The sequence below is a fragment of the Pimephales promelas genome, chromosome 24 (genome assembly GCF_988280905.1).
Source record: "Pimephales promelas chromosome 24, fPimPro1.hap1.1, whole genome shotgun sequence".
In the NCBI taxonomy this organism is placed as follows: domain Eukaryota; kingdom Metazoa; phylum Chordata; class Actinopteri; order Cypriniformes; family Leuciscidae; genus Pimephales; species Pimephales promelas.
This window is the reverse complement of record NC_142792.1, coordinates 23716499-23729351: the sequence shown is the minus strand read 5'-3', so window position 1 is coordinate 23729351 and position 12853 is coordinate 23716499. Positions and strand designations below refer to the sequence as shown.

At 42.9% G+C, this 12853-nt stretch overlaps 1 protein-coding gene across 1 annotated transcript; it reads left to right on the top strand.

The window, feature by feature from the left end:
- The first annotated feature begins 4650 nt into the window (after positions 1 to 4650).
- On the top strand, positions 4651 to 8763 carry LOC120466801 (uncharacterized). The gene is made up of 10 exons (XM_089126994.1): positions 4651 to 5328; positions 6076 to 6216; positions 6306 to 6454; positions 6580 to 6716; positions 6823 to 6916; positions 7039 to 7138; positions 7332 to 7585; positions 7667 to 7853; positions 8006 to 8133; positions 8226 to 8763. The coding sequence occupies exons 1-10, from the start codon at positions 5247 to 5249 to the stop codon at positions 8541 to 8543; spliced, it is 1590 nt and encodes a 529-aa protein (XP_088983120.1). The 5' UTR covers positions 4651 to 5246; the 3' UTR covers positions 8544 to 8763.
- The last annotated feature ends 4090 nt before the right edge of the window (positions 8764 to 12853 follow it).

Genomic DNA, 12853 nt, shown 5'->3' with positions numbered 1-12853 from the left:
AATCTTTTACCGGGACAATCCAGCACAAACGAAGCACAAACAAACGAGACTTTTTTGGGTGAATTTGGATCATGTGGGGGGCTGGTGACGTCATCAATAATAATGTAATGTCTGATATTTTAAAACCCGACGCAGCACAAATGAATCTTTTACCGGCACAATCCAGCACAAACGAAGTACAAACGAACGAGGCTATTTTGGTTGAATTTCGATCATGTGGGGGGGCTGAGTGACCTCAGATGACCTACATAAAAATATTTTAATATCTAAAAAACCGAAGCAGCTGAAACAAAACGTTTTACTGCACAAACCAGCACAAACGGAGCACAAACGAACGAGACTATTTTAGATGAATTCGAAGCATGTGGGGGGCTAAGTGTCGTCATCGACCTAACCTTCAATGATTAATATTTAAAAATCCAAAGCAGCTCAAACGAAACTTTTTACAGCACAAACGGAGCACAAACGAACGAGACTATTTTGGATGAATTTGGAGCATGCGGGGGGCTGATGACGTCATCGCCTATAATTTAAAGTCTGTTATTTTAAAACCCGACATAGCACAAAAATTTTACCGGCACAATCCAGCACAAACGAAGCACAAACAAACGAGACTATTTTGGGTGAATTTTGATCATGTGGGGGGGATGAGTGACCTCAGAATGACCTAAAAATATTATTTTAATATCTAAAAAACCGAAGCAGCACAAACGAAACTTTTTACAGCACAAACGGAGCACAAACGATTGAGCATATTTTGACGACGTTTTGCGTTGGGTGGGGGGCCAACTTCACGCAGGTGGCTAACGGCCAGGTTAAGATGGCACGGCAGTCTTTTCTCTTTTACCTCATTATAGCGAATGACGTGTTAATGTGACCCCGCCCACTGAGAGCGCGTGCTATTCAAACACTAATGTTGAGGCAAACCATGAAAACGCCCACATCGATAAAAACATACAGTTTATTACGGATCTAACCTCGTCCTAACCTTTTGTCTTGCTGCGCTGTGAGGAGATCCTGGAAAAAATTACCTCAGTTACAGTTTAATTTTGAGGATCACGGATTCAGCTGATGCAGTAAGTCTGAATAATGTCTGTAAACTCCACAAAGACTGTTTAAACATTAAATGCGCGTCTGATAGGAAGGAATAGACGAATTCACAGACGTGCGCGCGGTGCGTTAATTCACTTTCGCTCCGACATGCTTACATTAGTAAGATAACATTCTAAAGCCTAGTTTTCTGTATAACCAAAAAGAGTGTTCCCTTTCGTAGTCACTTCGAGTTACGTCAGAAGTGACGGAGACTGGGGGTTTCGCATAGAAAGCCAATCCTCTTCGAGTATTTAATCACGAGCCAATGGCATGCAATGCCTTGGGGCTGCGGAAATTTGCATAGCGTACTCCGCCCTACTCCGTGAGTATAAAAGGAGGAAGTGAACGCAGCCGCAGTATGTTTTCGCTTCGGAGCCAAGAGACCTCTTCACTCCTGAAAGCCATTCTCACTGACAAGACTCTTCGAGACGAGCTCCTCTTCAGTGTTGGTGTGACGGCGATACCCAGCAAGATTCTGCATTGCCTGCGATCTGAGCAGTGGTCTGCCAGACTGTGCGCTTCTCCCTGGAAGAGTGAATTTCCTCCTCTCTATTGAAAGAGCTGCACGTGGCACGTCTTTTTAAAGATGGTTCGCCCGTGTTCTTCTGGGTGCGGTCGATTCATGTCGTCCTCTGATGGTCACGATCGCTGCTCTGTTTGCCTGGGCATTCAGCATGCAGCAGCAGCGTTCGTGGATGACTCATGTTCCTTTTGTGGGGATATGACCATCTCTACACTGCGATCGAGACTCAATGATCTAACAAAAGTGAGAGTCCCCGCGTCCGCTACTCGTTCGGCTTCTTCTTCGAGAAGCTCTTCGACTCGCCGACAGGGTGATCTGACGGTGACGGTGTGGAACAAAAACCCGACGAGAGAACCTCGGGCCACACCCCCCGCCCCAGTGTCAGAGCCAGCGAGCGCTGCTTCGATTCAGGCGTCTGCCTCTTCGCAGGTACCGTCTGTTTCATTCGGCGCTCCAGAGGATGACGCGATGTCGATCGCGGCATCACAGGGCGGGCTTGAGTCTTCGTGAAGTGAGGATGCAGCTGCGCTGCCTCCCTCGGAAGCGCCAGCGTTGCCCGTGTCTGATACCGAGATGACAGCCATGCTATCTTGGGCTGCCGTGAGTATCGGGTTGGAGTGGAACCCTCCGCCCTGCCCCGATCTCTCACGGATGGATAATTCGTTTTTGGGGAAAGCTGCCGCCGCAAGGCCACAGCCGAACCCAATTCCATTTTTTCTCGAGCTGCATGTGGAGCTGACGCGCACTTGGAAGGCTCCTTTGACCTCTCGAGAGTGCGCTCCAGCCTCCCCCGGCTTTCCTTCCCTTGACGGCGCGGCTGCCCGTGGGTACGCTGGGATCCCTCTGGTGGAGCGCTCTGTTGCGATGCAACTGTGTCCGCAGAGCGCCTCCTCTCGTGGGGCGGCGCGATCCTATAGAGCGGCGGGACAGGCAGCCGCTGCTTTGCATGCCATGAGCACTTTGTAAGTGTTTCAAGCCAAACTGCTCAGGGACATGCACGAGGGCGGGACTGACCCAGCGGCTTTTAATGAGCTGCGAGCGGCCACTGACCTCGCCCTCCGGGCGACGAAAATGGCTGCTCGCTCCGTTGGGCAGGTGATGGCCACTAGCGTGGTCCAGGAGCGCCACCTATGGCTCAACCTGACAGACACAAAGGATGCTGAGCGGACACGTCTGCTCGACGCCCCTCTCTCCCAGGTTGGCCTGTTCGGCGGTTCGGTTGAAGACTTTGCCCAGCAGTTTTCGACCGCCCAGAAGCAGACGGAGGCCATCAAACACATTCTGCCCCGACGGTCAGCTGCTGCCTCCACCCAGCCGTCGGCCCAGACGCCTCCCTCTGCTCGCCGCCGAGGACGCCCCCCTGCGGCTCCCCTCCCTCCCACGCGTCCCCAGCAGCAGCCTTCACCCGGGACGTGGCGTGGAGGAGGCCGCAGGCATGCGTCGCAGCCCCCTCAGGCCGCGCGCCCCGCTAAGCGCCAGGCGAAGCGTCGTTCCTGAGACGGGCTGCTCAGTGATGAAGTTGAGTGTTTCCCAGGAGGAGGTAGCAGGCCCCCTCCTTCCCCCGGTGGAGGGCCGGGGGAGAATCTTTTGTTCTCAGCGCTTCCCGCTGCTCACCCACGGGTGGGCAGCACCCTGAGTTGGTTAAAGAAAGACTTAACATCATCACTGAGCACACAGACTGGAATGAGTACGCTCGTCGCCCCAGCGCGGCGACCCTCTCATTCCTCTCTGTCCCTGAGGGTGCAGAAGGGAGCGTGTGTCGTCCCTCGACTACGCACCTCCCCTCCCCCTCTCTCGCCAAACCCCGACAGAACAGACCCCCGTGGAACGCTCTGCCTTCCCTGGTCTCTTCTGTCGGGGAACGGGGCTCGACTGCGCATCCGCACGGGGTAACTCCCGAGCGCATGCCAGTCTCCTTGCCCGCTGCCCCTCCGGGGGGACGTCTGTGGTTCGCATGACCCCGCTGGTTCACTTCCTGGGAGCTTGGCTAGAGCTCCCCGGGCTGTCCCGCTGGGTCATCAGAACGATCAGATTCGGCTACGCGATTCAGTTCGCACGGTCTCCTCCCCGTTTCAGGGGAGTTCACTCCACTTTGGTCGGTGGCAATGCCCCGGTCATGAGAGCGGAGATTGCGACCCTGCTGGCGAAAGGTGCAATCGAGACGGTCCCTCCAGCCGAGGTGAGGTCCGGGTTTTACAGCCCCTGCTTCATTGTCCCCAAGTAGACTGGTGGGTTACGACCGATCCTGGATCTGCGCATTTTGAACCGTACTCTTCACCGGCTACCGTTCAAAATGCTCACAGCCAAACGCATTTTTGAATGCATACGGCCTCAGGATTGGTTTGCAGCGATCGACCTGAAGGACGCGTACTTTCATGTCTCCATATTGCCTCGACACAGACCGTTTCTTCGGTTTGCCTTCGAAGGCCAGGCATATCAGTACACGGTTCTCCCATTCGGGTTAGCTCTGTCTCCTCGCGTCTTCACGAAGATTGTCGAGGCAGCCCATGTTCCCCTTCGCGAACAAGGGGTTCGCATCCTGAACTATCTCGACGATTGGCTGATTCTGGCACACTCTCGGGAACAGGTTTGCGAGCACAGAGACCTGGTGCTCCGGCACCTAGCCCGGCTGGGCCTTCGGGTCAACCGGGAGAAGAGCAAACTTTGCCCCGTGCAGAGGATCTCTTTTCTCAGCATGGAGATAGACTCGGTCGCCATGTCCGCGCAGCTCACGAGCGAGCGCGCGCACTCACTGCTGACTTGTCTTCGACAGTTCGAAGGCAAGAATGTGGTTCCACTAAAACTCTTTCAGAGGCTCCTGGGGCATTTTATTTATTTATTTATTTATTTATTTGACAGGGACAATGCAAACAAACATAGTGTCAAGATCAAGCATGTCACTGAAGTGTTGCATATAAAGTTTATACACAGTAAAACTGGCAGTGTTAAAAAATCAGTGTTACACTACATTTACTCTTAAGGAGTTGATTTAACAACAAATAGTGAAAATACCCCCTAGTGTTGGTGAAAATTATCAGAGTTAAATTGTCTCGTTAACTTTACACGGATAAGCTCCGCCCCTCAATACAGCCAGATCAGACTTGAATTTCCTCGTGGTCGTCGCCATTTTCTTCTACATCGCACCGAATGGTAAGTTCTTTTAAGTAACACGTTAAAACTATTTTATGTGAATAAATGTGTTAATATTACTGTTTATGTTGTAGTTTGATGAATTTTGTGTATTGTGATCCGTTCAAACTCCGAATTGAACAACTTCTCAGTGAGTTCATCTGATGGAGAATTTTTTTTCGTCACAATGTGGTGACAATAAATGTAGAATGGTGTAAATGATCTTATATAATTTGTATTTCTGATTTTTACAGTTGGTATTGTTATACAAATAATGTGTATATTGTTATTTTTAAACGATAAATATCTGCAATACATTAGCCGCCCGCGTCGAGATCGCATTGTCTAAATTCAAAGGAGACCTAACGTTAATTTCAAATACTGTTGACTAACGTTAAACAAACTGTTGCACCAGAATGTATTTACTTATTTAGCTATTTGTTATAGACACAAAACGCGTTTCCACTGTCATTGTGTAAAACTGTGTTTCTTATTACAGAGCATGTTGGTTAAGGTGAAACTTGGGGATGGCCAAAAATTTGTTAAAATATCCGAGCTGAGCCTGAAGGAATTTTTGTCTGCTGGTAAGAAAAATATATACTTATTATAGCGATAAATTGTTTAATCTTGATGATTCAAATGTGCGTTTTTTATGCAGCTGGCCCTGAGCAGCTGTGTGAAATGTATTTAGTCTTGTCAAACACGCATCCATCGCATTGTTTCTGTGTTGCAAATATTAAAATGAATCGCTGAAGTACTGGGATAAACGTTTAATGTATTGATATAAACTTGGTATAAAAATCGAACAAATCACTTTTTTTAAACTTTAAAATAAAAGTGTATAGGCTACCAATTACATCGTTATGCCACAAGATGACGCCAAGAGACTGGAATTATGTATTTGTTCTTGAATCATTCATTCCAAAGATTAATTCAAAAGGCTGATTCAGTAGCAATGAAACATTTGATTTTATTAATTCTTTCGCACCCATGATGGCCTTGGCTGGTCCCTGCCTGGAGTAAGATGACACACACCGGTGCGATTATTACTGCACGATTGCATCACGTGATCAACTGCCAAATTCAAACCAGTATTAGCAACAAAAAAAAATTAGTTTGTAAAATACACAATGATGTCTATGGAAGCGGCAATAATCATTTCCATTATAATAAGATGACATGTGCATCTCTGATTGTTTGGGATTTGGTAATTGTATTTTATAATACGGTCACATCTTACATTTGCTCTGATGTTAAGAGTTACCAACAAGTAACTGATCAACCTTGTAATGTATACCCTTTCTCATTAATTGGCATACTTTTTTCCCCAGCTTTTTTAAAGTTTGGTGTCTCAACTGTACCCGAGAATGTGAAGGTTGTCGATGAATCGGGGACAGAGGTGGATGAGGATGTTTTTGAGGATGTAGTGAAAGATCCCTCAGTTGGTGTTCTCACCATAAAACATGGTGAAGGTTTGTATGTTTTTATTTATTTTCAATCAATTTTCTCAGTACTTGTTTATTAGTATCATGAAGACTTGTTCCACCCTATATTCAACTAGACTTGGAATCTGCCTCTCCACAAGCCTCTCCTGTGCAGTTAAATGTGTCCCTGTCTTCATCAATTGACTCCACTGACTCGCAGGATACAGTAATTATTGAAGAAAGCTCTTCGAGTAAAAGAATTAGACTAGACGATGAAGCTAAAAAGGTGGGCATCAAAGTTGTAAAGTTCATCAATTTGAAATAGCTTTTGAATAGCCTTTTTATTTTTTACATAATTTGTTTCTGGTAATGTTTTGTACTTAAACATACCATATTTATGCCTTTTTTAAGTTGGTGGAATCCATTCCTGTCCATAAACCCGGTGGGGAGCATATAATAAATGAATACAACCGATTTAAGTCTTTGACTGATGAAACGAGGAGGAAAATGGTGAACATCCTGGCAGCTGACATGACAGAAAAGAATGGGTAATCTGAGTATCTTTAACTGGTGTTTATATAATCTCTCAATGTTCCATAATTTCTTGTTTTTTTTTACCTGTTCTAAAGCTAGGTTATTTTATTTATTATACAGTACATCACCACCAAGGCAGGTTAAAGAAAAATATGCCAGAGGAATTGTGTCTTTGTTCCCTTACCTCAGTGACCCCATGTCCAAAAAAGGCTACGTAAGAATCATCATTTTGTTATTATTTTAATTCATGTGTTGACATGTTAAATGCTGATGATCACACACACAATACAGGTGGTGTATTTTGCTCTTGAATTAATACTTTTTTTTTTTTTTTAGGAGCATTACTATGATGGTGAGAGTGGCACTGGGTACTTGGCATGGAGAATCAAAACTATACAAAGAGGCCTGGCTAAAGAACGAAGAGCATCATGTGATGGTACAGAATGTAATTCAGAAATCACCTTTTTTTTCATAGTTCATTGTGCCATCTATCAGTTTTGTTGCTATTGAGTTGCCATAACTGACATTCTAAAGATGGTTTCTTTTACCTTTTTTATTTTTTAGTATGAACTGTCTATAGTTATTATCTTTATGCAGTGTTGAAGGTTCTAAAATGCTTAATTCATCAGGACAAGGATCGTCTGCTGAGGGGATGTCTGGTGGACCAATTGTAAGACGGGAGGCAGAGTTTACTCCGGAGACCGTCTTGAGTGAGGATGAGTGCAAGGAAGCAATTGCATTCATGAACCATTCTGGTGATGAGGACGCAGTCAAGAAGAAGATGAAATTGACATTTGACTATCGCCGCAACATGGTTCTTGACCCTATGCTTTCAAGTGATATATTGACAGTCTTTCCACGTTTCAAAGACGTTAAAGGCTTGGTAAGTAAAGTCTTTATAATCCAAGATTTAAGGATTTTTAAAAATGCTTAGCTGTTTTCTAATAGTGATTCCCTTCCTTAGATTGAGCAAGACTTTGTTCTGATGTTTGGAGAAGGAGCGTCAGGCAAGCTACTGGAGAAGTGGACCACTGCATTCAAGAAAAAAGTGATTCAGCAGTGCAAAAAGCTTCCAACCACCAGTGATGTTGGAGAACTCCTGCTAGCAGCTGAATCTCCGTCTGATGACTCAGAAGATTGTGTTAATTTTGGTAAGATGTTTAAAATAATTAAAAAAAATAAAATAACAGTATATTTTATTTAGGTCCCATAAATGTTTTTAATATTTATTCTTCATTATCAATTTTCTTTATTGATGAGATTTTGCTAACATAATTAAACATAATTAATTCTGTCTGAACAGTTTGGGACTCTGACCTCTCTTCTATAATACTGCTGTTGCATCTGATCCCACCTTCTGCCCAAGGCCGAAAGAGACCAGGAAAGGTGTCTGCTTCTCAAGCAGAGAAACATCTTGTTGTCTTCAAGAAGGTGTGTGTGCTTTTTTTTCTTCTTTTTCTTCATAGTTGTTTTTTTTAACACATCAGTGATGGTTCTCTTCAATTTGCTTGGTCTTTTCTTAGAGTGGAACAAACATTGAGGAGCATCTTCGAAACATCACTGCTAGTGCTCAGCCCTATCTCCTGGCTGTGGGACCTCAGAAGAAATCAGTTCACCAGTTCTACATCATCCTCGATCAGCATGCCATTCCATGCAAGTCAACCTCTTCTCTTGGTGCCTTTGACGAACTGTTTAAGTCACACTTTGTTTTTGGTACCTCCTACAACACTATGCTACACAACATGTACACTTTCACTCAGACCACTGTGTACAACATAGATGTTGGCAAAGTGAAAGAGAGTCCTCGTGTTGCTGAAGTCAGAGCAAGGCTGCTTAGCTAGGTCACTTAAGTTTTTCTGCCCCCATGAAGTGTTTTGTTTGTCAAGCTGATTCAAATGGTTCAAAAGAGCTTCTTAGGCACCTCAGATTAGTTCATGGTTTTGTTCCTGGGAAGAAACTAAGCCTTAAATGCATAGAAGCAGGTTGTGGTTCTGTGTTCGGTACTTTTTCAGGTTTTAGGAAACATCTGCACACAAAACATGCTCAGCAAAGCGACGGTGAGCAAAATTTTGACACTACTGATAGCCATGAGACTACCAAGGCAGATGGACAAAGTAGTTCTGAAGTATTTGATCAGATTGGCAGTGCTGGAGAGGTGGCCGCAACATCGGTATTGTTAACATCAAATAAGAGCACTTTCAATATGTGTGCATCTGCTGTTGCACAACTAAAAGTTGCTGGATTAAGTCAATCTGCTATCAATGGTTTTGTTTCATCTATGGAAGAAATGGTTTCTGAGATTCATAGTCAGGCCCAGGATGCAGCCTTGCTCTGCCTGCCTTCACAGGACACCGCTACTAAAAGAAAGCTAGAACACTCATTTCAAAATTTGGAAAATCCATTTACTTTGTTAAATTCTGAAGCCAAGCGAAAGAGACTCTTTATGGAAAAGTGGGGAATTATTGAACCAAGCGAAATTGTGCTTGGCACAAGATTTGACAGCAGGAGGAATAAAACTACAGGAACATTTGATCAGGTTGTTGTAACTGATAAATTTGCTTATATTCCCATTTTAGAAACACTAAAGGCAATTTTACAAAATCCGCAACTTAATGATTTGTTTAAACCCAGACATGTTCCAAAAGAAGGCATTTATGTTGACTTGAGTGATGCAGCATATTTTAAAAGTAATCCTTTATTTTCTACAGAAAAGGATGCCTTACAAATTTTTTTTTCAGTTATTTTATGATGATTTTGAGACCGCTAATCCTTTGGGATCCAAAAGGGGCATACACAAATTGGGTGCTATCTATTTTACATTAAGAAATTTTCCCCCCGTTTTTAATTCCTCATTGGTGAATATTCATTTATGTGCCCTCTTTCATGCACAGGATATTAGGCGCTATGGTTTTAATTCTATTCTTGAGCCTATAGTTAATGATTTTAAAGTACTTGAGATTGAGGGGGTTAAGAATCCACTAACTGGAAGTTTTATCAGGGGTACTACTGTTCAAGTCACTGGAGATAATCTGGGCTTGCACGGCTTGTTTGGGTTTCTCGAGTCATTTGGGGCTCGATATTGCTGTTGTTTCTGTCTTCTTGAGAAAGATCGCTTTCAGTCGGTGTTCTGTGAAGATGATCCTGAGGTTGTACTAAGAACATCTGAGATGCATGCTCTGCACTGTGAAACTTTACAAACAAATTCTACACTACCCCATGTTTATGGTGTCAAACGGACATGTTTGTTAAATTCACTCAAGTATTTCAACACAGCCAACAATTTCGCAGTGGATATAATGCACGACATTCTAGAAGGAGTTGCTCGGCTAGAGGTAAAACTTGTTCTGCAGTAAATTCAGTCTAATTTTCTGAGTGCTGATGATATTGCTGGTAGAGTACATGCTTTTGACTATGGTTACAATCAGCAGAAGAACCATCCTCCAGTGGTCAAATTGTTTGATGGAAGCAATGATTTGGGTTTAAATGCAATCCAATCTTGGTGCTTGTTGCGCAATATGCCCCTATTATTTGGTGATTTAGTCCAAAGAGATGATAAACACTGGCATCTTTTGCTTTTACTTTTGCAAATTGTCAACATTGTATTTTCACCAGTCCTAACAGAAGGCATGACCATTTATCTTAAATTTTTAATAATTGAACATCACCAGCTATTCAAAAAATTATTTCCTGAAAGAAATCTTTTGCCAAAGCATCATATAATGATACATTACCCACAGTGTATAAGGAAAATTGGACCAATTCTTCACACGTGGTGTATGCGTTATGAAGCTAAACACAAATTTTTTAAAACACAATTAAAAAGTTTCAAAAACATCACCAAAACACTAGCCAAAAAGCACCAATTTTGTATTGCGACGTACTGGGAGTCTTTTAGCCAGTACAGATTGTCTCTTGGCCCAGGAAAAAGGGTAGACCTCTCCGAACTTAAATTTGGCCAAGAGATCGCTTCCAAACTAGGAGTGGGAATGTCAGAAGCTGTCGATTCTGTAAAGTGGATCAAACACCACGGCACTGAGTATCGCCCTGACTTTATTATCTGTACAGAAGTAGCATGTGAGATGCCAGTGTTTTGTAAGATCAAGACTATTGCTGTGAAAGACGAAAATGTGTTGTTGTGTGGAACACTGATAGAAACTGTATGTTTTGATGACCATTACCATGCATTTACAGTCAGACTGCATCCAGACAGAGTTTTAAAGGTAGTGAATATTAATGAGCTGTTCTCTTTTTAAACCATTTGATCTCCAGATGAAATATGGTACAACAGATTCTGCACTGCATGTAGTTCCATATTGCCATTTGATGCAGATGTGATGTATTTTTGTAAATGAATGAGTGTTTCCTGAGCCTGAACATTGTTGTTTTAATAAATGTTTTAAATTTGACCGTTGAAGTTGTTTTCTTTGTTTTGAAAACTTGTTTTTAGTTAATTTGACCTTGTGTAAGATTAATTACTGTACTAACACCACAAAGGGAAAATTTTTCGTTATTAAAAATGTAAATATACTCTACATTAGTGAATAATTAACACCAAAACGAGTTCATTTTTGATTTGTGTTAAACTGTGGTAACACCAAACAGAGTTAAATTCCCCTAGTGTTAAACTGTGGTAACACCAAACAGAGTTAAATTCCCCTAGTGTTAAACTGTGGTAACACTGTTCAGTGTAGAGCAGTGATGAATTTTTACTCAAAATAGAGTTAATTTTACTCTGAAAATTTAACACCATGACTAGAGTCAATTTATCACCAATTCTGAGTGGGACCAAATACACTCGGACCAAGTGTTAAATTTAACTCTTATAGAGTTAATTTAACACTGCAAAATTTACTGTGTAGAGCCTCCATTGTTGCACTCAGGTCTAAGTCTCATGGCCCTCTATCAGAATCCAGAGTTTTGAGAAGATTGGGGATACTTAATTTTTCGCCCAAAAAAAAAAAACGTAAGGGGTAACACTGTCGTTTTTTTTACGGGTCGAAATTTTGATTTTCGATATCTCAGCTCTGGAAGGGTCTAGAGCCTCCATTGTTGCACTCAGGTCTATGTCTCATGGCCCTCTATCAGAATCCAGAGTTTTGAGAAGATTGGGGATACTTAATTTTTCGCCCCAAAAAAAAAAAAAACGTAAGGGGTAACACTGTCGTTTTTTTTACGGGTCGAAATTTTGATTTTCAATATCTCAGCTCTGGAAGGGTCTAGAGCCTCCATTGTTGCACTCAGGTCTATGTCTCATGGCCCTCTATCAGAATCCAGAGTTTTGAGAAGATTGGGGATACTTAATTTTTCGCCCCAAAAAAAAAAAACGTAAGGGGTAAGTAACACTGTCGTTTTTTTTTCTGCTCAAAATTTTGAATTTCGATATCTAAGCTCTGGAAGGGTCTAGAGCCTCCATTGTTGCACTGAGGTCTAAGTCTCATGGCCCTCTATCAGAATCCAGAGTTTTGAGAAGATTGGGGATACTTAATTTTTCACCCAAAAAAAAACAAAAAACGTAAGGGGTAACACTGTCATTTTTTTTTCTGGTCGAAATTTTGATTTTCGATATCTCAGCTCTGGAAGGGTCTAGAGCCTCCATTGTTGCACTCAGGTCTAAGTCTCATGGTCCTCTATCAGAATCCAGAGTTTTGAGAAGATTAGGGATACTTAATTTTTCGCCCAAAAAAAAAATACGTAAGGGGTAACACTGTCGTTTTTTTTACGGGTCGAAATTTTGATTTTCGATATCTCAGCTCTGGAAGGGTCTAGAGCCTCCATTGTTGCACTCAGGTCTATGTCTCATGGCCCTCTATCAGAATCCAGAGTTTTGAGAAGATTGGGGATACTTAATTTTTCGCCCAAAAAAAAAAAACGTAAGGGGTACCACTGTCGGGTTTTTTTTCGGGTCGAAAGTTTGAGTTTCGATATCTCAGCACTGGAAGGGTCTAGAGCCTCCATTGTTGCACTCAGGTCTATGTCTCATGGCCCTCTATCAGAATCCAGAGTTTTGAGAAGATTGGGGATACTTAATTTTTCGCCCCAAAAAAAAAACGTAAGGGGTAACACTGTCGTTTTTTTTTCTGCTCAAAATTTAGAATTTCGTAATCTCAGCTCTGGAAGGGTCTAGAGCCTCCATTGTTGCACTCAGGTCTAA